Source organism: Colobus angolensis, unplaced genomic scaffold (assembly GCF_000951035.1).
Source record: "Colobus angolensis palliatus isolate OR3802 unplaced genomic scaffold, Cang.pa_1.0 Scaffold12, whole genome shotgun sequence".
In the NCBI taxonomy this organism is placed as follows: Eukaryota; Metazoa; Chordata; class Mammalia; order Primates; family Cercopithecidae; genus Colobus; species Colobus angolensis.
This window is the reverse complement of record NW_012113141.1, coordinates 4,514,280-4,538,162: the sequence shown is the minus strand read 5'-3', so window position 1 is coordinate 4,538,162 and position 23,883 is coordinate 4,514,280. Positions and strand designations below refer to the sequence as shown.

Genomic DNA, 23,883 nt, shown 5'->3' with positions numbered 1-23,883 from the left:
GCAGCAGGCAGGGTCCCATCTGAGTGCGTGGCTGGGCATTTGCAAGAGCTCACAGAGGGCTTATGGTATGAGAAGATGAATGGATGATGGATGGATGGACAGACAGTGGGGAAGATGCTAGATGAATGAATCTATAGATGACCGTATGGCTAGAGGGACTAATAAATGGACAGATGGATGGATAAACAGATTGATGGCTAGAAAGATAGACAGATGAATATACAGATGGATATACAAGGATGGGTGTATGAATAGAAAGATGGAAGAAAACATAAATGAATGGATAGACGAGCAATGAATAGGTAAACAGATGGGCTGCTGACTGAATGGGTATATGGTCAGATGAACAGAAAGACGGATGGATGGATGAACAGATGGACAGATGGATGGATAATGGATGGAGGTTGAATAAACAAAGAATGCCATCAGGCCAAAACCTGGTAACTTCCCTCTTGATTTCTATAGCACTCTGGCCAAAGCTGGCCATTAGCCAATGCCCCAGGACCAAGAGATCCAGCTGCAGGAGCACTTTCCAGGCACCTCCCACCCATCGCAGGACCACTGGCATCTCAAGCCAGTGTCCTCCCAGCAAGGGACACTCCTTCTCCCGTGGGCCTCTTTCACCTATGCTGTCTGCAGTGTGGGCTTTGGGACAAGTCCCATGAGCCTGGGAGATGAAGGAGCTGGATGGGGCCAGGGAGCAGAAATGGGAGGTGCATGGAGCCATGGGAAAGGACCAACGAGGCGCTGAGGAGGGCAGATGGGAGGAGGGAGGGGAACGGGCTCACACACGGCCAAGTATCTGTACACTTCCAGGGTTACATCAGGATGAGCCTGAGCTCCTGAGAATGGGGGAATGCACAAGGGCTCTGAGGCTGGCAGGGAATAGTGGTGCTAACACAGGGCTCCATACCTGCGATCATCAGGCTCTAGGTGCTAAAAGACCGTCCCCTCCACTTCCCTCCCTCCTGTCTCGACCACCCCTCATCTGCACGACCCTTCCTTCACTTGGGGCATGGCTCTCCATCCTTCTATACATGCTAGGAGCTTGGCTGTCAGCCTTAACTTCCCCTCCCACTGCCCATCCCATCAGTTACTGGGTCTGTCCATTCCACTGAGCACACATAGCATCCAGCCCCACCTCTCCTGGCTGCTGTCACTCCCTGTGGCCCAGGGTCCAGCCCCTCTCATCTACCCACCCCAAGTATAGCCACAGGGGCTTTCTAAAGAGCCCCTGTGAACAGGTGTCTACCAGGTCCATTCCCCTTCCTGCCAGGTGGATTCCAAATTCCTTGGCACAGGCTCCTGGGAGGCTGAGCCCTGCCCATCGGTCCTGCCCTTACATTCACACATTCCCTATGCCTTTCAGCTGAAACGCATATGAAACACAATCATTTCCGTCAGTCTGGAATGCCCTTCACTCCTCTCTGCTGAAACTCCTACATGTCAGCCTTCCCAGAGACCCTCCCCACCAGCCCAAGCCCCTCCTGGTCTGATGCCCCCTTGGTCCTGGGGCAGACCCCATCAGAGCCTTCAGGGATCCCTGGTCTGCCTCCCACCTCTAACCTGGATCTTGGTGAGGGAGGCCCTGTGCCCAAGGCTGTTTCAGTGTGTGAGGGCCGCATGCGTAACCTAATAAGGCTGGTGGTGGGGAAGGGTTCCTGGGAGGGCCCACAAGCCTGGGGAGGGGGATGCTGGCAGGGATCATGCAGCTGGCCGGCCAGGGCTGTGTGGGCACCTGCAGCTGGCCCTACCTTCAGTGCTACAGGCGTGTCCTCCAGGCAGTAGACCCGGAGGCTGTACTCCAGGGAGGTGCAGAGGGCGGGGGCGAAGACGGCCAGCTGGAGCCGCTTGACTGCTGAGCGGGAATAGGACTCGCCCGTGAACACATAGGTGCCCAGCTGGTCCAGCAGGATATGGCAGGCCCTGGGCTCCAGCTGGCAGTAGCAGGGTGTGTTCAGGGTCTCCTCATCCAGGGTCACCACCTCCTGTAGGGGACAGCAAGGGTGGGGTAGTGGTCACAGTTATTGAGGCTGGGCCAGAGGAAAAGGGCTTTCTTTTGCCTTCCTGGGCAGGTTGGGAGAGCTGGGCCAACCTTCACCCTGGCTCCTCACCTCCCAGTGGCCCTGGTGGGCCTGGGTCTTGAGCTGAAAGATCCAGTCACCGGCACTGACTTCGGCACAGTGGGGCATTGTGAGGATGACGGGGCGGCACAACAGGAGGCCTGTGGGTCCGCAGGTCACAGAGGGGCTCAATACTGTCTGGGTCCCTTCTGAAAGCGGGCTGGGGGAGGACACAGGGTAGGAGGGAGGTAGTGAAGAGCTCGGCAAAGGTGCAGGCTCCTGCTGGGCTCCCAAGTCTGCCCAGGACCGGGAGGTGGAGGGCAGCTCTTTGCCACTCAGGACTCTGCATTCCCAGAGGTCATGGGGGCAAAGGAGGCAAAGAAAATGGCATGAACCTTGAGGTCGTTTCCAGATTTTTGCTGTTTCACTGCAACATTATCATAGCTCAAAATTCCTTGCTTACATTTTCCAAGGTTGTGTAATCTTGGAAGGTTTTCAATAGATCACGCTAAAGTGCCCTCCAGAGAGCTGGTTCCAATCACTACTCCCGCCCACGTGCCACAGAAGGCCATGTTCCCACCCTCTTGCCAGTAAGAGGGTATTATCATTCGGAAAAAGGTCCTTGCAAATTCCTTAATAATAATAGTAATAATAATAATAATAATAATAAAATCCCAATATACCTTGTGTTTTTTTTCATTAGTTTTCTCTGACCGCAAATTAGACTGAACATTTTCTCATAACCTACTGGCCAGTGTGTTTGTGTGAGAGTGTGTGTGTGAATCACTTGTTCACATCCTTTGCCCATTTTCACAGTGAGATGTTTACTTTTTCTTATTGATCTACAAAATCTCTTTACATAGTAAGGATATTCAGCCCTTTATCATACTTGTAGCCAGCTTGTCAATTGCCTTTGAGTTTTATGATTTATGGTATTGGTTCTGCAAGTTTTAAATATGGACCCAGTAAGATTAATGCTTTCCTTGGAGGACTGTTTAGTCTTAGCATCAGGCTTAGAAGGGGCGCCAAGTGTGGGCATGCAGGAAGGGATGGGAGGAAGAAAAAAGAGCAGCGCCTGGGGCTCTACTCACAGGGTGCTTTCTGCCTTGTTGATGAGTAGATACATCTCGTAGAACTTGCCCTGGGGAATGGCTCCATTGGGCACCAGTAGGCTGACCCCTAGTGGGAGAGGGAGGTCAGCAGGGAGTCCAGGAGCTCAGAAGAACAAGGGTTTGGGAAATTGGCCCCAGCTTGGGGCTAGGAGAGAAAGATATCTCCTGAGCTCCAGGTGGTCACCAGCCAGGGGTGGGAGGGGGTCTGGGAACTGGATGCAAGCAGAGGCCAGGCCACTGATCAGTGCTGGCTTGTCTAGGAAGACAGGGGTCTCTGACATTGCTATGGGGTCTGGAGGTCCAAGTGCCAGCTCTACTCCTAGCTTAGTGTATGATGCTGGGAAGCTGTTAATTGCTGGCTTTGCAAACTAAGATGGGCGCCCCTGCCCCTCTGCTGCTAGTTCTAGGACAGTGCTTTGTAGGTCTGCTGAACTACATAGTACTATTCTCTCTCACACAACAGAGACACCGAAGCTTAGAAGGTGGCTGGCCCAAGGTTCCTCTGCCCTAGTGAGGGCACAGGCAGGCCTGAAGCCTAGCTTTTCTAGTCAGACCTCTCTATTTTATACTCGCTTCCTGCCACCAGGCCTCCCTTTCCCTATCTGTGAGATGGGATTAGGGCAGCCCTATCTTCTGCTGGATGGGTGTGGGGGCAGTCTGCAGAGGAGGTGCTGAGGCCAGGCTGACACACAAGCAGAGCAGGGGCTCACCTGTGCCAGGGATGCTGAGCCTCCCACCCAGGCAGCCAAAGGTGCCGCTGACACTGCTCCCCGGGTCTCGGGGCAGGCCCAAGAGCTGCTGGGAACCAAGGCTGGCGCTGCGCAGGTGCAGGAGGTGGGTGTCCCGGGCGAAATCACTAGGGTATGTGCCCGGCGGCAGGACCCCCAGCAGGTCAGCCCCGTCTGCCAGGCCTGGCCCAGAGCCCGTGGTGCTGGAGCTGTAGACCTTGACCTTAAGGCTGGGTAAGGGGTCCAGCAGAGGAGAGTTGGTCATGGGGATCTTGTCGGTGGAGTCCTGCAGGGCATACACGGGTCCGCGGTAGATGCCGGCACTGGCTGTCAGGTCAGGAGGCACAGAGGGGTGTAGGAGCTGTGGGTTGTCTGCAGGAGTAGGGGCTATAGTCAGACTCAGCTGTGCCTCATCTCACTGGCCCAGCTCCCACTGCAAAATCCCACCCAAATGTCCAGCTGTGAAAGGCTCAATTGCTGCCAGCTGCGGGAAGCTTTGGGCATCCCGCAGCCTGGGTCACTCCCTTCCTTCTCTGTAGCTCTCTAATCCATACCCATCCACATAGTTATCTCTATGGAAAAACCCCGGGAGGGAGTCAGGACCCTGGCTCTGGTCTGGGTACCACCAGAGCCCTCTGGGTATCCTGCCTCTGCCAACCACCCCAGACATCCTCAGGTTCTTACTGGGCCTGGCCGTCTTGAAGTTGACAGGGTGGAAACCACCAGTCAGGGCGGCAGATGAGTCAGTGATGTCCGTGTCGAAGTCACGGCAGTTGCGGCGGTACACCACCACCCCCACCGCCATGAGGATTGCCACGACCACAAAGACAGCCACCACGAGCCCCGCATACAGCGCCGCATCCCCTGAGGCCTCCAGCACTGCGGGGACAGGAAGACCACATAAGGGGCAGTACAGACACCAGGCCCTGGGGGAGTCAGGGAGGCCCTGGGTCCCTGGAAAGGGCAGGGTCCAGGGCCAACCAGCACGGTGCTGAGTTCCAGTCTGAGCCCCGCCGACACAGGCTGGCAACCTCAGGCTAGCCTTAAACCTCTCTATCAGTAAAACGGGCTCGAAGTCCCTGCCTCACTGCCCTTCTAGTTGTGGCATGAGAAGAAAAGAACAAACATGTTCACGCCATGTGTTAACTCGTTGCTCGCTGCTGAGGAGACAGGGTCTGTGGCTCAGGGCCATGAGGCTACATAATTTGCCCTGTGAGCACTGGGTTTTGAAACCTCTGAGTCTGCAGCAATTTCCATAGGACCAAAGGCCCTGGCTCTGTTGGCTTGGTACGTGGATAAGCTCTTCTGGCTCTGTTATCTTTGTAAGTAGCTGTTCTGAACTCTTCTTCCATTCCCTGCTCTGAGGGTGGGAGGTGGAGGGATGGGGAGCTGAAGACGTGGAATGAGATGCACAGCAATGTGGTGGAGAAGAGGTGGGCATGTGGGGAGAAGGATGGGCCCAGGGAGGCAAGCCATGGCTACACTTTCCTCCCCCAGGCAAACACGGCCAGGCAGGAAGCCTCAAGGTCAAAGTGGCAGGGTCTGAAGTAGGGCTCTCTGGTGCAGCTCTCTACAGCGGTGGAATATCCTGTGTCTGCAGTGTCCGGTATGCAGCCACTAGCCACGTATGGCTCCTGAACAACTCAAATGTGGCCAGTACCACTGAGGAACTGAATTTTTAAAAATTATTTAATTTTAATTAAGCTAAATAAAAGTTTAAACGGCCAAACGTGGCTGGTGGCTTCCACACTGGACAGTTCAGGGGGAGCAAAATTGGCGGCCAAGATGGCTGCTCTTCCCCTTGCTTCCTTTGGGAGCTCCAGGAAGCACCTGTCCAGGCGCTCCCTCCCTGGGGGGCCCTCAGAGAAGTAGGCCTGCTTCCTCTGCCTGGAGTCCTCCACACTCTGCACTTGGGGTCAGCCTGAGGCTTTCAGCAAGGCAGGGCATGGCTCCCAGCCCTGGATGTCTGCCCACTTCCAACTTCTGTCCCCCAGTATCTCTCCTCAGCAGCCTTCACTCTTGGGCTCCCCAGAGGATCCCTCAGGGCTGGGCTCCTGGCTCAGCAAAGAAATGGCTCCCCCAGCTTGGCTCTGCCTCCTGTTGTCCTCACTAACACTGGGGCCACTTGCCTGGTGATTTACACTCGAATCATCCCCAGCCCGAGCCCCAGTGAGCTCGGCCAAGGGCCTCACTGATTTTATGATTCCAGAACTATCTGGAAATTGTGGTTTAATTACCATGGGCCAATCTGCTCAAGTGACTTTGCTGCTCTGGTATGACTGCAGTGGCGGTGCAGCCACTGGGGCTGAAGGGCACGCCCCCCGGAGCTGACACAGGGCAGCGGGCATCACAGACCATTTGGGAGGCTTGGCCCAGCTGCTGGGGCGGAGGTACAACAAGGGGCATGAGGGGGAACTGCAGTGATGATGCCCCGGCCCTGGTCCAGAGAGGAGGGCCAAGGGCATATGGTTAAGAACACCAGCTTTGGCTATAAAAATATTTGGGTTCAAATCTTCACTCTGCTACTTCTTGCCTGTGCCTCTGGCCAAGTCCCTTCTTCTCTTTGAGACTCAGTTTCCCCTCCTATGAGAGGAAGCTCAGTAGGGTGTCCTAGGGCCTTTCTTTTCTGTCAGCCAAGGGTCTGCCTGTCTGCCGGTGATGGAGATGCAGACACATGCAGTGTCAGGTGTAGATGATCCCATGGCGGGTGGGTAGGGCGGCACCTTCAGCTCTCCCTGCCCTGTACCCTGATCCCGGGAAAAGCCAGCCAAAGAGAACCAGGGATCCCCCAGAGGAAAGAGGACAGCCATGAAAGGGGACTTACGGTGGCTGTTGGGGTCGCTTAGAGTTTTCTTATCTGTCAAGGGAAATAAAGGGAAAGACAATGACATAGGTGACAGGGAAACAGTGGCAGAGAAGGCAATGGGAAGGATGAGATGAGATGATGGATGCGGTGGGCGGATAGAGGCCCTGAGGACTGCCACGCTGCAGGCTGGGCACTGAGGCATGGCGCTGGGTTTGGGGTACCCTTATATGGCTCCAGAGTCCCCACCCCCAGGGCCCCGCCTTCCCTGTGACTCACTTTGCATACACAGCCCATCTGTGCAGTTCTTAGAGTCGAGCAGCGTTCCGCTGCAGTCACGGCCTCCGTTCTGGGGTGGGGGCGCCATGCACTCGCGGCTCCGCCAGTGGGCACACTCAGTGCTGCAGGCTGACCACTTGCTCCACTCCGTCCACGCCCCATCGACTGTAAGAGCATGGCATACAGGAGTATGTGCACGCACAGACATGTGCACGCAGAGACATGTGCACACACAATTACGTGTGCAGAACACAGCAATGTGCCAACACACATGCATGCATACACACTGTGGAAGGAAATGAGGAACCCAGGACACATGTGTGCCACACAGAGAAATCCACATGATATCCACATAGCCCCATGCGAATGAACAGCCAGATGCACCTGGCAGGTGGACAAAGAGGGTACAGATAGATGCATAAGGTCATCAATACGATACAGCCCAGTGCACAGTTTACACACGCAGACACAAACCCAGGGTAAAGAAAAACAGTGTAGGCACAAACATACAACCCAAGGGAGAGAACACAGCACATGTGTGGAGGTAGGGAAGCAGAGGGGCTGCACAGAGAGAGGAATAGGAGGATGGCTGTGAGTGTGAATAGGGTCTGTGGCCACGGTGTGTCTTAACAGTTAGGGGCAAGAGGCTGTCCCTCTGAAACCTTGGCCTGGGGCTGACACACTGACACTGAGAACCCTCAGCTTGGAGGACAGAAGAGCCCAGGCTAGAGGGTCAGGGAGAAGGGGCCACCACTCAGACCCTCTGCCTCCATCTCACCAGCAGCCCAGGGCAGAACAAGTCAGAGATCAGAGCATCTCGTCAGCCTGGGCAGCCAGCTGTGGGCTTGGGACAAGCACCTTCTGCTCTCCATGCTAGGGAGAGGATGGCTGTCCTGGCTCTGGCACACAATACAGAAGGTGGGGCAGGGTTCAGGGTGGGGCTGGGCATGGACGAGGCACCTTACCTGGGCAGATGGTGGTGCAGGCGGTCTTTTGGAAGGCCTGGCCCTCGCAGAAGGCCCCTCCGTTGAGTGGGGCGGGGTTGGTGCAGGTCCGGGTGCGCTTCTGCCAGCCTCGGCCACAGCGGTTGGAGCAGGGCGACCACTCTGCCCAGCTGGACCAGCCACCATTCACTGCAAGGCGGCAGCGGTCACCTGGTTGGCCTGGCTCTGGAACCCTCTCCCCTCCCCCAAACCCATCCCTCACCCTGACGAGGCCCCTCTGCTGAAGCCTGGCCTCTCTGGTGAGACCCCATCTGCCTACAGTGTGAGGGACTCCGAAGTGGCAGCAGAGCTGGGCTGCCACCATCAGCACCAGAGGGGACCGGGGAAGTCACTGTCTACGCCCCAGCTTGTTGTAAGATGGCAAGGAAGGTCCAGAAAGGGCTGCCAGTTGCCTAGGCTCATCCCGGGAGTAATGGGGGCCTGCGACTGTGCCTGGAGCTGGAACCTAGTACAGGGCTCTTTCTAGAACTCTGTAAAGTCGCCTCAGCTGTGGCTCCACTCCTCCCACCCACAGGGTCCAAGGGAGAAGCAGAGAACAGCTCACAAGCCTGGGCATTGGTCCCTAACTCTACAAGGACAACAGGCCTCTGGGCATACTGACTGGGTCCTGCCTCAGCCCCCAGACTTGGAGAGAGTTGGTTCTTCTCCTTCAGAGTTAGGCAAGGCATCCTGAGAACTGAGGAGTGTTCCTTGCTGGGAACCCAGGAATGCCCAACTTGGCCATGAATTTTGCTGTGTTGTGACCTTGGTCAATTCACTTCCTCTCTCTGGGCTGCATTCTCCCTACCAAGCCAGGGGTCCCACCTAGCCCCAGCCTCTCTCCTCCCTCCCTTGGCCGTGTCTGCCCCTCCCACTCTGAGAGGCCCGCACCGTAGACGATGACGGTGGCAGTGGTGCTCCGGCGTTTGGCCACGATGTTCTTGGCCACGCAGGTATAGTTGGCAGTGTCTGACAACCGGGCCTGGCGGATGATGAGGTTGTGGTCGATGGTGAGTAGGAAGTTGGTATCCTGGGTAGGGTCGATGACATCCTCATTCTTGAGCCATTCCACCTGCAAGAGTGGGAGTGAGGGGGCAGTGAGGGCCCAGGGCAGGTCTGACCATAAACAGAAGAAAGGCAGTTCTACCTGGGTCCACACCACGGTCATGGCAGTGAGGCAGGGCCTGGGTGGGACTGGACACTGTACAGCTCCAGGGTTAAGAGTGCTATTTGCCAGCTGGGTGGTCTTGGGAGGGGACTTACCACTCAGGGTCTCAGTTTCATCGACTGCAAGATGGAACTGAATAGCACCTACCCCATAGGGATCCATTGTGAGGATTACACGAGTTAGAATGTGTAAGGTGCCGAGAACAGTACTCAGAGTAAGTTGAGTTAAGCTAACTAAATAAGCGCTAGCCAGGAGTATCTGTCTTTATCATTAACTCCTCCCAGCTCTACTAGCCAGGATGAAAAGCCTGGAAGGTGATAGGAAGAAGGTCCCCGGGTCTGGCAGACCTGGGTACAAACCCCAGCTCTGCCACTCACCAGCTACCTCACCCTAGGTGGCCACTGGGCCCCTCCCAGCCCTGCTTCCCTGCTGTAAGATGGAATGGTAACATCCACTTTGCAGGGCTGTTGCAGAGACCAGCATGCCAAGTGTCGAGCACATATGGGCCACGGGTGTTTGTCTGAGCCCACTATGCAGAGGAGGGTTTGGGCTGGGAGAGGCTGAGCAATGAGTGCACGGTTTTGGGATCAGACAGGGCTGATCCCAGGCTGGAAGTCAAGGTCCTGACTACCCCAACCGTCCACTCCACTGGGCAAAGCTGAGATGCAGCTCTACTCCCTGGACCACCAGTGCAGGGAGTATGTCTGGAACAGAGGTAAGGATGGCGAGAGAGGACAGGCAATCCAAAGACTGTGTGGTTTCAGGAAGGGGTGACCAGCTCGTGGGGGAGAACACACTCATACACATGCAGGATAGGACCCTTTGGCATCCAGAAAGCTGGGGCCTTGAGTTCCGGGTGGGGCAGGAGATTGAGACTGAGCTGGGGGTCCACCTAAGGAGCTCCTGAGTTCTGGGGATTTCTGCCCTAGCCACCCCATCCTGTGGGGTTATGCCTGTGGCAGACCCAGCTGGGATCTGGCATTGCTGTGTTCCGCAGAGGTGGCAGTTCTCTTCTCTTTCGCAAGCCTCAATCTCATCTGTGAAAGGGGTAGGGCTCTGGGAGACTAGCACCATGGCTGATGGTAAATACCGTGCCTGCCTGGCCTCCGCAGGCATGGCCACAGGGCTGTGGTCTCTACATCCCCGCTCACCTCGGCCACGGGCACTCCCTCCGGCGGGCGGCACTGCAGGAGAACCTCATGGTCCAGGGGCACCTCCTTGCCCAGAGGCTCCTGATCGAAGTTCTTGCGCAGGTCTGGGAGAAGGGAGAGGGTCCCGAGGCAGTCAGGTGCGGGAACTGGAACCTGATGTGCTACACTGTGGCCACTGGGTGGCAGTGCAGACCCAGGGAACTGTTCACCGGCCCACCTGTCCTTTGCCTGGGAAATTTCCTCTTCTCCAAAGGAGGGGCCTCACTAGGCAGACTTAGGGGAACAGGGTTCCCTCCCTGACTCTGGGATCCTAAGCACATAGTGGATCAGGATGGGGGAGGAAGCTGCCAGCTTCTTTTATACAGAAGTAGATGAAAAGAGGCCCAGGTTCTGGGTCTAGGAGCCGTCTCTGAGCTGGCATCCATGTGCTGGGATGTCTCTGCCGCAGGCATCCTCAGCCAGGGATGCTGGAGGAGGCCCCACAGATGTGAAGTTCCCTCTCCAGCATCCTCGGGGTTGGGGAAGGGTCCTGCAGGGACGGGGCGGGGGTCAGGGTGGCGTACAGGCGATGCGGACGTAGGCTCGGCGACTCTTGGTGGTGCCTGCAGAGCTCCAGGCCACGCACTGGCACCAGTAATCCTCCAGCCCAAAGAGCTCCTCCACCTGCTGCCTCGACACCTCGATCTGCACCTCGCGCACCCGCAGGCCTGGGAGGAGAAGAGAGTCCCGTCAGAGGGCAGGGGCAAAGCAAGGATGTGAGGCACAGGACACCCCAGGCCTTCCACCTCGGGTCCTGCTGGCTCTCTTACCACGTGCCCCGTTCCATCCATTCCTCCTGTCTCCTGTCTCCACCCTGGCCCAAGCTTCATGGCCACTCACCTGCACACTGCAGTGGCTAACACAAGCCCTCTGCCATTCCAATGCATCTTCTACCTGGCAGCTAGTGTCATCTCCAAAATGCACAAGCGGTGTGTCATTCCTCCCTGATATGAGACCCTTTATGCGGGCTCTCAGTGGCCTGCAGGCCTGTAGGGTCATCCCCAGGAGCGGCTCTGAGCTGCACTGTGCATCCACCATCCCCACCCCACTGCAGCCTCAGCCGGTGTCTTCCAGGCTCTCATGTTCCCTGGCTCTGTGGCTACAGAGCCACGGGGCCCTTGCACATCAGTCCCCTGCCTGGAACTCTTCTGTCTCCTCTGGGCCCAGTGGCCTCTCAGTCCCTGCCAGATTTCAGATCAGCCTCACTTCCCAAGGAAAGCCCCCTCCACCCTGCGCCTCCCCCACAGCTCTCCCAGCACTGCTCAGCACTCCCACCACTGCACCCGAAGTTTGTCTATGCAGCAATCACTCTCCTACCCAGCTTCGTCTCCTCCCAGCACCCATCATTAGCTGGACTCAGATTATTTATGGACGCATTCATGTGTTAAATGTCTGTCTCCTGCAGGAGAACAAGATGGGGCTTTGTCCTGCTCACTGCTGTGGACCAGGGCTTGGCACAGAAAGGGGGCTCAGCACGTGCAGAGGTGGGACACCTGCTCTCCCTGATCAGTACTCAGGCCATGTGGACCTCGAGCTGAGGAGGTCCCTCTTCCAGGGAGCCCCTGATCTCTCAAAGGCTCCCTGGTCAGGGCCTGGGAAACTTCCTACATAACGGGACCTACCAGCCTACACAAGGGGGTCACTAGGATTTCAGTCAACCATCCCTCAACGAAGCCCTCCATGCTCAAGAAAGGGGGGAACCTGCCAGGAATGGGGACATTCATCTGAAGTTCCTCCCCAAAGGTTATAGAGGCCTCTTCCTCCTCCAGGAAGCCTCCCTGACTGCCTTGTGTCTCAGAATTGCTAAAGCTGCTCCTCCCTGCCACAATGTGTCCTATCTCATCCTCTCATTGCACCATGGATTGTTAAGGTACGCACAGCCGGTGGCATGGTGGGTAAGGACAGGGTTGGATGGCTGGACAGGTTTGCATCCTGGCCCCACCCTCAAACCCCAGCTGGGTGACCTTTGCGAAGTTACTCAGTCTCTCTGAGCCTCAGATCCCTCATCATAGTAAAGTCTCAAGGTAAACTCTAAACAAGTTATGGTGACTACTCCACCACAATGCCCAGCCTGGGCCAGACACAGATATACTCTGGCAAGTCATCTGGATCTCAACCAGCTTCTTCTGTTACCTTTGAAGAAACTGAGGCCCAGAGAGGGTCAGTGGCAGGCACTAAGTTCCCCAGCAAGCTGCTGCACAGCGGTCAGCTCCCTGGCGTCTTTCCCAGGTTAGAGCTTGGTCCCCTCACCCACAACTCCTCTCTGGACCTCTCCTGATAAAGTCACTGCTGTAACTCTCCTATTGTTGAGGAGGGTGGGGTCCTTGTGCAGGGAGTCCAGACAGAGGGGACAGCCCCGTCCTGATGGCCAAGGATCTAAATGGGAGGCGGCTAGGGATTTGCCATCCAGGGAAGAGGCTGCTTCAGGGGTGGGTGGCAGTGCCTGCCTGCCATGGCTGCCCGGGGGCTGGCTCCACAGTCAATGCTGCATGGCCCAGGGAGCAGAGCCCTGCCCCTTGCTTACCAGACTGTGAACCTGGAAGAGTGGGCCCTTTTAAGGGGGTCATCCACGCAAGAAGGTTTCAGCAGCACCGACAGCTGGACAGAAGGAAACCACCACCAGGGAGGAGGTGCGACACCTCGTCCATCATCAGCAGCAAGCAGAGATGCAGGGAGCATAGGACAGGGACCTCCGGTGTCCCAGGCTTGAGGCCCAGCACCAGACTGCCCTCCCAAGCATAGCAATGTCTGGACCAGGACACCCAGGGTTGGGCTGCCTGCCCCGATCTGGCCACAAGTTGGTGGGGGGCTGTTCTGCCCCTCCTGGCCTCCAGTCATCCTCTTCTGTTTTCAGGCCTCAGAGAGTGCGAGGGAAAGCCAGGGCTAGAGAGTGGGAGGCTGAAGTGGAATCAGGCCCCACCACTGCCAAGGAAGCTCTGCCCATTATTTGCAGCTAATGGGGACAACAGTGCCCCAATTTCTAGGGCTGGCAGGGCCTGTGTGCCTGGTGGCAGGGAAGTAAGAGCCATGCTGTTATTATTAGTAATAATCACAGGGTTATTATTACTATACTAATGGCCTGTGAGGGGCCCCAGCGGGCATGCTGTTCCCTTGCCTTGTCCAGACCCCGATGGCTGACCTCTGATACAGGCCAGAGGAGCTCAGTGGGCAGAGAGGTAAGGACCGTTTGAGAGAAAGAGGCCAAGGAAAGCCCAGAAAGAGGACAGAGGAAGCAGGTGTTTATTGACTGCCTGCTGGGCCCTGGCATGCTGCTCTGTGCTATGTGTGCCACCTGGCTCTACCCTCACCAGGACCTTCAGTCAACTTCCCAGTTTACAAAGAAAAGAACTGGGGCTCAGAGAGGTCGAGTGACTTCCCCAGGGTCACTCAGTCAAAGAGTGGGGGCAGCTGGCAAATATGTGTTGTTTAGTTTCCCCTTAAAAATTCCTTTTTCCGGCTGCGTGCAGTGGGTCACACCTGTAATCCCAGCACTTTGGGAGGCCGAGGCAGGAGGATCATGAGGTCAGGAGATCGAGACCATCCTGGCTAACGTGGTGAAATTCCGTCTCTACTAAAAATACAAAAAATTAACCAGGTGTGGTGGTGGGCGCCTGTAGTCCCAGTTACTCGGGAGGCTGAGGCAGGAGAATTGCTTGAACCCAGGGGGCGGAGGTTGCAGTGAGCCAAGATCGTGCCACTGTACTCTAGCCTGGGTGACAAAGCGAGACTCTGTCTCAAAAAAAAAAATTTCCTTTTCCATTTTTATATTTTGGGTGAGCATGGGACTCCAAATCTATTGTTTAAAATTATGTTTAAATTGTGGTAAAATACACATTCTATAAAACTTAGCATTTTAACCATTTGTAAAATACGGTTCAGTGACCTTAAGTACATTCTGGAATATGATTTTAAGCCTGACTGGTTCTGAAATCTGTGAGCTTTACATGACAAAACAGAAACTAAAGAAGGGGGAAAGAAGGACAGTGACACAGCATGTCAGGGAGACAGAGAATGAGACAGAGAGAGGGGGAGGGAGAGAAAAAGAAAGAAGGAAAGCAGGCACATAGGGAAAAGAGAGAGGGAGAAATGAGCAGGGAGAGGCAGGAAAATCAAGAGAGCTGAAGAAAGAGAAAGCAAAGGATCCAGAAAGAGACGGGAAAAACAAAAAGCCAGGAAGGCTACCCGGGAGCCCCTCGAGTCTGGGGTGGGCTGGCTCTGTCAGGTGACTGAAGCGGGGGTCCCACCTGCCTGTCTTAAGCCCCAGGAAGGGCTTTTCGCCCTGAGGACTCTGCACTATCAACAGGGACCTGGTGGCAAGTGACGCCCTGAGGACTCTGCACTATCAACAGGGACCTGGAGGCAAGTGAGCAAGAGCCCCTCACTTAGACTCGAGGGCACCCTGGGGGCAGGCTCAGTTCTGGGAGATATGGGGAACCCCAGGGCTCTGCCTCCTCCTCTGGGAGTACCGAGGGTCCCCCACACATCCGAGAAGGAAGGGACCCCACACTTCCTCGCATTTCCCAGTTTCGGCTGCTCTCCTCTCTCCCTCCAGATTTGGGCTACATCCCAGCACCAGTTGAATGGTTACTTACTTAATACTATCAACTTTTTCTTTTTACCCTAAAACAATTTATTTCGACGCAGGAAATGCCATATCATTATTGTGAATGGAAACCAGTATCACTTTCCGCAAACAGAAGGAAATGTAAAAATAACAATTGCATTGAATTCTGGGTCGGTGCCGTGGGTTGCCAGGGCCGTGAGGCAGAAACCTGCCCTCTTTGTTAAACAGGGAGATTGGCAGGTGTTTGGGAGGGCTCAAGAGCCCCCACCTGACGGGAACTTGCTCCCTGACAGAAGCAGAAGGATAGAGAGAAAATGGAAAGGGAGTGAGGGCTCACAGGGCACTCGGTGCTATCGAATGCAGTGGGGATGGTCCCAAAGTCAGGCCGGGACACGTGGCCAGCATTTGCGGAAATGCTAATCCAAGGTGAAGCTTGGGGTGGGTGGTGGGAACTGAGGACCAGGGGGCACCATGGCTGTGTGAAGTCTCACATGGAGCCAGGCCTGTGCCTCTGGGCCTGGGGTGTCCTGAGGGGTCCAGGCATGTGGGGTGGGCTCACCGGTGGCCTCATCCAGGCCTTCCTGTGTGACATGGTCGTTCTGGCTGACCCACTCGCCGTTGCACTTGAAGTAGATCTGCGTGGCAGGGAAGGCGCGGCAGCGGAGCTCCACAGGCTTGTTCTTCACAATGTAGGCGTCCTGTGGCTCCTGCAGGAAGTAGGGCAGCGGCTCTGCCGGCGCAGACGGAAAGGAGTCAGGGAGCACCTCGCTGCCGGAATCAGTGCCTGCAGAGTGAGTGGAGACCTCCATGAGGCTGTGTGCTGGGAGGGCCCTGTGGCACCCCTCACCCACCCCGGAGGCCCACCGCAGATGAAGAGGGCAGGGGAGGCAGAGGTGGGGCAGCCAGAGCCCTGCTGGGGACGCAGTCTGCAACCAGGGTCAAGTCTGGCACTCCTGCGGCCTCAGTTTCCCATCCTGCCCTGCTTTTAAGAGGCTAGGCTTTATAAAGAGCCAGTTCCCGCTCTGAGATGCTGTGTGATTGTACTTCATTACAGATGGAGAGGCCAGGGAGGTCCTGGGAGGGGAGGCAATCTGTCTGGGTGAGGACACCCCTTGGGCACCCCCCAGCGTCTGCTCCATTGTCCCTGCCCGGCCTCTATCCAGTTCCTCATGGTGACGCCACCAGACGCAATGGGCTGGAAAAGGGGCTCGGGCTGGAGCTCAAACCAGGCCAGCTCTGCCCTGGAGTCACAGCTGCCCTTTGCAGCCCCTGCCAGGCTGGCAAGCAGGACAGGAGTCAGGGCTGCGGGGCAGGGGTGGGGTGAGCCGGCTGAACCAGGCCTGGACTCCGTGGTGCTCGGCCCCTTGCAGGTCTCCTACCCCAGGGAAAGCCCTCCTTCCCAGAAGCCTCCCCACAGAGCTCACCTAAAGCCCTCCTTCCCAGAAGCCTCCCCACAGAGCTCACCTCCCATGGTCTGTGGCTCTCACCCATCCCTTGGCCTCTTCTTCCCAACCCCCACCCCAGCCCTCAGCACAGTGGATGAAGAGACTTCAGAGCAGAAGAGGCTGTGCCTGTGGCAATCTCCTCCCACGAAGGGGGCCGAGTGGAAATCCTGGCCCACCCGGTCTCCCTGGAAAGAACTGGACCTCAGGAGGTGCAGACAAACAGGAAGCGGGCTGTGGCCACTGCCAGTGCCCAAAAGTGGGGAAACCAGGCCGCTGAGCTGCTGGTTTACAATCCACCTCGGAAAACGAATTTTCCAGCGCCAAATGCCAAATGATCGGGTGGCTGGGCACAAGCTGTCGGGGGCCTGTCCTCCTCTGCTGATTGCCCAGAGGACACAGTGAATGAAGCTGTGGGGTGGTGCCTGGCTGCCCAGCCCCTCCAGCTAGAGGCCCCACCTACAGCCGAGGGAGTGGGAGGGTGGTGTCCCGGGAGGCCTGTGTGGCCACTGGGAGCATGCACTTGTTCTGGTCTAGAAGGCCACATTTGGCCCTAGGGAGTCCCCCTACAGGCAGAGGGGCCAAGGGGACACCTGGTTTCCCAAGAACAGAAAGTCTGACTGTGCTTTCTCTTTGTGGACCAGGAGAGCCTGCTGAGACTGGGGAGCTGGGGAGAAAATGCATAAACTATCACCGGCTTGGGGCCTAGGCCCTGGCCAGTGTGTATGGGGGGTGGGGCGGGGGAGCTAATAAGATGACTCATGACTCCAGCTCCATCCAGCATGTTCTGTGGGGCCCAGGGAGAGAACCTTAACTCTTACCTCGTTATGCCTGATGAGCGCAAGAGGTGGACACCCTTCCCCTGTCTCTGGGCTGCTCTGAGGATTGCATGAGATAAACATGCATGAATGCCTAGGTGGGGCCTGGCGCACAGTAGGTACACGTTGCTGCATTGAAAGAACAACTAATGCTTACCCAGTATCAGGTGCTATGTTTGCAGGAATTTAAATTGTTAACTTATTGAATTCTGGCACCAACCCTGTAAGTTATGTTCTATTAGTCCCCAGTTTAGAGATGGGTCAATGGAGGCTCAGGGAGGTTAAGCAACTTGTCCAAGGTCACACAGCTAACAAGAGGCAGATCAAAAGTTTGAACCTGAGAAAAGACTTCACCGTTTGGGCTGTTGTCCCAGACTCCACACCACCTATCATTGATGTAGCTCTGTAATGGTGTGGGCGTCTCCACACCCGGGAATCCTAATAGTATCCTGACAGTGGCCAGAACTCCATAGTCCACAGGGCTCTCTCATCAGGGGGCCAGCAAGGCTGGAACTGTCCTCATTTCAAAGCAAAGGAAACTGAAGACCATTCAAATGGTTCCCATGACTTGCCCGAGGCCACCCAGTGAGCGGGCAGCTAATGTGGGAACAGCAAGGCAGATTCCTGAGGCCAGGCCAGGGCTCTCTGATACCTGCTTCCCACTGCCAGGTACAGGGACACGTTCACTGTAGGCAAACTGGCAGCCCCCTGGGGCTGCTTGGGGATTTGATGAGATGACACAGTGACTCGATCACAGCCCAGGGAGCTGAACACTGGCTTCCAGTGGCCTGAGAGCTGGTTGCTGTGCACACCCTGAGATGGCCACTGAGGCTTCCCTGCCAGGCCAGGCAGCTCTGGGAGAGCAGGATGGAGCCAGGAGGGCATCTGGGCAGCAGAGAACCTGCCAGCCTCCATGCCCACCACTGACCACCAGCATCTTGTCTCCATCTCAGCCCTGAGGGCTGTGGGACAGAGCTCTGCCTTCAGACTCAGAGGCCCCTGGGTCTGAACCAGCCCCTTGCTGGCCTCAGGCAGCTCATCTGTGAAATGGCAGGATTGAGCCTCCCTCTGGGGGCGGGTCACAGCCACAGGAGAAGGGGCATGGGGGCCCATGGGTGCATGTCACGTGCCTGCACCCCTCTTCTAACCGTACCGCCCCCAGTCCCGGGGTGACAGCTGCCTCTGTGCTTCGCAGCACTGCAGGCTGTATTATGACTTTGTTTTATAACTCTAATGCAGACCATTTATAAAGTGGGTGCAGACATGACTGAGGAAAGCAAACATTAGACATCCATTAGTGCGGCAGGCCCTGCGTCTGGCAGCCCTACCGCCCCACTCTTCCCACCCTGCCCCTCCTCTCAGCCCTGGTGCAAAGATTCAGCTCTGGCCTTGGCAGGGACGCAGGCCAAGTGTCCCTTCGGTGCCTCTCTGTTGCAGCAGCACTGGATGGCTCTCGATGTAGCTGTTGCCCTCTTGCTGTGTCCCTATACCCTAGGTGTCCTGGAGGCAGAGACTGCCAGGGGATAAGGAAGAATGAAAGGCCCACCTGAGGTTCCTGCCTGGAGGGACCACGAGTGGACTCTGCTGGCCAGCACACAGCAGGTGCACAGCGAATGCAACTTGAGTAAGGGAGTAGGCTGGGTACGGTGGTTCATGTCTGTAATCCCAGCATTTTGGGAGGCTGAGGTGGGTGGACGGCCTGAGCCCAGGAGCTCGAGACCAGCCAGGCCAATGTGGCGGAACCCTATCTCTATTAAAAATGCAAAAATTAGCCGGGCATGGTGGTGTGCACCTGTAATCCTAGCTACTCGGGAGGCTGAGGTGGGAGAACTGCTTGAACCCGGGAGGCAGAGGTTGCAGTGAGTGGATATCGCACCACTGCACTCCAGCCTGGGTGACAGAGTGAGACTCTGTTTCCAAAACAATAACGACAAAAAACAGTAAGGGAGTAAGTATGGGGCATGCCAGGGCCTGTGCAGAGCCCTCACTTCTCCTTGGCCCTGGCTTGGGCCCCAGTGACTGAGGAAGGCTTGAAAGGTGGGCTGGATGAGAGCGACCCATGGCCAGGCTGCATAGGTGCCAGCTGGGTGGGAGAATGATGGGGTCTTGGGGTTCCTGGATGGTTACCCTGCCAGGCGCTGCTCAGAGGTTGGTTCATATAAACTCAGTGAGCTCCACAATAACCCTAGGCAGAGATGCAGAAACGTTTTGACTTTTAGCATATCAGTAATTTTTTTAAGCTATCCCAAGGCCAAGAAGAAGTTCCTAACAGGAGTGTATTAGATCGCAACAGCTTTGTAAATATTTACATCCTAAAATCTTAGGATAAATTGAAAGAAAAAAAAATTTTTATCCCATTCCTAAATAGCCACAAAGAATTATGAACGGGGATGTGCGCCCCTGTCGGGCGCTGTACAACTTCTCAAACTTTGGAATCCGAGTGGACACCACTACTCTTATTGTTTGTCGTGGGCAACTCCCAAATGCCACAATCCCAGCTGTGCAAAGATATGGTGCCAAATAAAGGAAAGTAGAGTGATAGGACATTGAAACTGTGAGCTCCTTGCTGGTGCAGTATCTGAAGCTATCTACTATTACTGTGTTTCCCACATTGAAAATATCCCACGGCTCCCCTGTGGGTGTGTGACGAACCCTGGGATAATTTGGCACACAGTTTGGGAACCACAGGCCTATGAGTTGGATATGATTATTATCCCCACAGTGCCGATGAGGAAACTGAGACGAAAAGTGTTTAAGTGACTGGTATAGAGCTATAAAGCTAGTAAGTGGCATCGCTAGGGGGCAAATTCAGGTAATCTGATACTAGAATCTGTCTTCCGAGCTCTGCTCAACTGGAAATGGGCATTTGGGTCTACTATGTGCTACTCCTCACAACTCTTCCCATTTTACAAATGAAAACGTGGGGCAACAAGGGACATGAAGGGTCACCTGGTCGATGGCAGGAAGCAAGGCTTGAGCCGCGTCTCTCAGCCCTGCCTCCCTGGCCTCTCTGCAGGACTTCCTGCTGCTCCGTCTCTACAGAGGAACCGCATCTAAGATAGGCTCCCCTAGAAGTCCTTGCCTCAGCCAGGCCGGATCTGGGTTTCCTGCTGGCAGGAAACTTCCCACAGAAAGTGTTTTTGCCTAATAGGAGAACTCGTGTGGGCCTAAGTTGCAAAAGTGCAGCCTGCCTTTAAAGCTGCATCCAAGAATGGTCCAGATATTCCGCCAAGAAGCTGTGAAAGAGGACACATCCCTGCACAGATGCCATGACAAGACAGTCAGATGAAGGACAACAAAATCGCTGGAGGCAGAGGCCCTGGGTTTGCATCCCAGCTGCGGACTGGCACTGCCGTGTGGCTGTTCTCTCCCAGGCCCTGGAGTTTCCGTCTGTCAAATGAGGAGGTTGGCCAAGTCAGTCTCTCAAGCCCTCCTCTGCTTCTAACACTTGGAGGTTTAAAGATCCCTTATGGGGAATCTGTTCATGTGTGAAAATGTCCTGTTGAGTAAATGTTTTTCTTCAGAAAGCACATTTGCTTAAGTTAGGGTCCCTTTCCTTGCCTTTGCTATACGGTGGTCCTAAAGCAGAGCGTGGGTAGAACCCGGGGAAGGAGGAGGAGAAAACATTTACCCTTGGGCTCTCCTAACCGTGCTCCAGCCTACCCATCCCAGGCCTTAGATCAAAATGACCACCAGCACCTGTGGATGGGACCTCCGAGGGGCACCATTCAAACTCTCACCTCGAATTTGCCTTTACCTGCACATATGAGGTCTCTATGGAAGTTACTTAAAGGGCCATCTCATCCAACGTCTCCCATCAACTCCTCAGCCAACCTTGACTCACATACCTGTGGGGATGGGGAACTCATCACTGCTTTTCTCAGCAAGGTTCTTCTTTGGACAGACCTAATAGTTAGAAAAGCCTTCCTTACTCTCAGCTACAATTTGAGATTCCAGCCATTGCTAGAATTCTGACTTCTTCTTCTTTTTTTTTTTTTGAGACAGAGTCTTGCTCTGTAGCCAAGGCTGGAGGGCAGTGGCACAATCTCGGCTCACTACAATCTCTGCCTCCCGGGTTCAAGCAATTCTCTGCTTCAACCTCCCGAGTAGCTGGGATTACAGGCACCTGCCACCACACCCAGCTAATTTTTGTATTTTTAGTAGAGACAGGGTTTCACTATCTTGGCCAGGCTGGTCTTGAACTCCTGATCTCGTGATCCTACTGCCTTGGCCTCCCAAAGTACTGGGATTACAAGCATGAGCCACCGCACCCGGCCTAGAATTCTAACTTCTAAACTAACTAAACAGCACACTTCCAACTAAACAGTGCACTTCCCAGTCTGGAGCTTACAGCCTGGTCTTCCAGGCCATCTTATCCAAATATTCTCTAGAAGACACATTTTTGCGCCCCTCACCTCCATGCTGGCTTCCTTATGGACAAGTTCCTCATGTCACCACCCATTTAAAATGCAGGAGGTGAGGTGACCAGGCTAGGGTCTAGCAGGCACCTTCCTGCTTCTGGAGGGCAGGGAACACACTGTGCTTCTTCTCCTGGTGTCCCCCATGGGCAACAGGGCGCCATCTGGGAGTAGAGTGGAGCTGGCTGGACAGCAGGCCCTATGCCCATCTGTAGGCTTCTTCCCAGGAGTTGGGCCTGTGCAGCGCCTGCTGTGGAGACACAGGCTTGTGGAAGAGGTGTCAGACTCTGACCCACCTGGATGAAGAGGAGTGAGGGCCCAGGAGGCGAAGGGGTGAGTTCAGGACAAATGTAAAGACACTGTATTTCTCAGAGGGTCTTCTGAGAGGAGGGGGCGGCTCCAACATTCCTAAGCGAGAGATTGTCACTATTCCCAGGGGAAGCCAGGGAGTGCTATGGCCCCTACCACGTCTCTGAGCCTGGGCCCAGGCTGACCCAAGAGCCAGCAGTCCTGGTTCCAAGCCTCACCCTGCACTGAGACCTTGGGAGGTTGTTTGACCTCTCAGGGCCTCAGTTTCCCCATCTATAAAGAAGTGACTAGCAGTTCCTGCTCTGTCAACTTTGGGGTATTGCTGTGAAGGGTCAACTGAGAAAACAGATGCAAATATCTTTCTTAACAAGCACTGTGGGCCAGGCACGGTGGCTCACGCCTATAATCCCAGCACTTTGGAAGGCCAAGGCGGGCGGATCACCTGAGGTCAGGAGTTCGAGACAAGCCTGGACAACATGGCAAACCCTGTTTCTACTAAAAATACAAAAATTAGCTGGGTGTGGTGGCAAGTGCCTGTAATCCCAGCTACACAGGGGGCTGAGGCACAAGAATTGCTTAAACCTGGGAGGCGGAAATTGCGAGATCTCACCATTGCACTCCAGCCTGGGCAATGGAGCAAGACTCCATCTCCAAACAAACAAACAAACAGGCAGTGCAAGCGCCCGGGAGCGGCAGCAGGCAGGAGCTGTTCTCTAGCTGAACTGTGTGTGGGAGGTCAGACACCCCACAGGCCGTTCCCTTGGCCTAGCACCACCTGAGCCCGAGTAGATGAGACACATAGAAAGTCAACGTTCAGACAGCCTGGAGCCCCTGGAGTCCTGCGTTCTACCGGCTCAGAGAGGGGAAGTGACGAATGCAACACCACACAGCAAATTAACAGCCAAGCTGGACCAGAGCCCAATTGCTGATTCAGGGCTGAGGCAGGAGAGGGGGCCCAGAAAGACAGCACAGCCACGGCAGGGTTGTGGGTGAAGGCTTGGGCTCTGTGATTCCCATGCCTGGGATGGAAATTCCTGCCGTCCATCTCAGCCGGGTCCACTTCCGGTCAGACCTGTTGCCCAGGCTGGAGACCTCAGAGGGAGGCTGCTGTGGTCTGGTAGGGAAGGCCTTGAAACCCCCACCGCTGGCTTTTGTCTGCAGGCCTGGGACCCCAGGCTTACCACCAGGGGTGGGCATCTGTAGCCATGCAGGGCTGTGTGTCTCCAGGGCTGACTGGCTCAGGACAGGGAGGGGAGAAGGAGTCAGGCAGGAGGTGAGGACAGAGAAATGCCCCACGCTGGGCACATTTATCATCAGTAATCACAGTCTTTCTCTAGCCCCTGGACACTGGCTGATTCTCCCCAGACTTGACCTCCCACTGCATGGAAAATCTCTCCCATTCACTGCGTGGCTGATGTGCTCAGTGGGGAGTGAGGAGAGTTGGGGGAGAGAAGCCCATTTATTATTATGTTTTAAAAACACACAACCCCACATGGAAGGACCCCTCCCTGGACACAAAGCCCTTCCTCCATCTGGCCCTGGCTCCTTGCGGCTGTGGGGTTCAGGCTGGGGCCCCCTCGGAGGCGGTCACAATGGCCGTTACCGATGACAAATGGGGGCTGGCGGGCTCGGGGGATGCCGAGTCATTCCTAACAAAGGCGGCTCCTCACGCAGCCCTTTTCCCACACCCTCTGCACCCATCTGTGCCCTGACATCACTTCCTCTGCTGCCACAGGAAGCAGCTTCGCCAAGGTGGCCAGCTGGGGCAGGGGCCTGCATCCTGAAGAGTGTGTCCAGCTGCTCCTCTGAAACATCTCCCTCGAAGGACTGTGGGGCAGGTGAAGGAGTGGATGGGAGGCTGGGGTCGAGGCCCCAGGGCAGGTGCAGTGCTGGGATGAGCCCGGACCCGGCTATGGGGATCACACTGCTTACAGAGCTGGAAAGGGCACTACGGTCACTGGGTCACTGGCCACCCCGACTCCCACCCCCAGGCCCTCCCTCCAGAC

At 55.7% G+C, this 23,883-nt stretch overlaps 1 protein-coding gene across 2 annotated transcripts in view; it reads right to left on the bottom strand.

Moving 5' to 3' along the window:
• UNC5B (unc-5 homolog B (C. elegans)) overlaps positions 1 to 23,883 on the bottom strand; it is an 87,249-nt gene that overhangs the window by 4,318 nt on the left and 59,048 nt on the right. The window contains exons 2-13 of one of the 2 annotated variants that reach the window (XM_011927569.1): positions 15,450 to 15,674; positions 10,851 to 10,994; positions 10,288 to 10,391; positions 8,860 to 9,040; positions 7,951 to 8,118; positions 6,986 to 7,150; positions 6,728 to 6,760; positions 4,588 to 4,782; positions 3,886 to 4,275; positions 3,155 to 3,242; positions 2,115 to 2,283; positions 1,755 to 1,988 (exon numbers count right to left, since the gene is read on the bottom strand). In XM_011927569.1, the coding sequence (XP_011782959.1) occupies positions 1,755 to 1,988; positions 2,115 to 2,283; positions 3,155 to 3,242; positions 3,886 to 4,275; positions 4,588 to 4,782; positions 6,728 to 6,760; positions 6,986 to 7,150; positions 7,951 to 8,118; positions 8,860 to 9,040; positions 10,288 to 10,391; positions 10,851 to 10,994; positions 15,450 to 15,674 (2,096 nt within the window). The remainder of the gene's footprint in view (positions 1 to 1,754; positions 1,989 to 2,114; positions 2,284 to 3,154; positions 3,243 to 3,885; positions 4,276 to 4,587; positions 4,783 to 6,727; positions 6,761 to 6,985; positions 7,151 to 7,950; positions 8,119 to 8,859; positions 9,041 to 10,287; positions 10,392 to 10,850; positions 10,995 to 15,449; positions 15,675 to 23,883) is intronic. The other variant, XM_011927574.1, reaches the window with a different exon arrangement.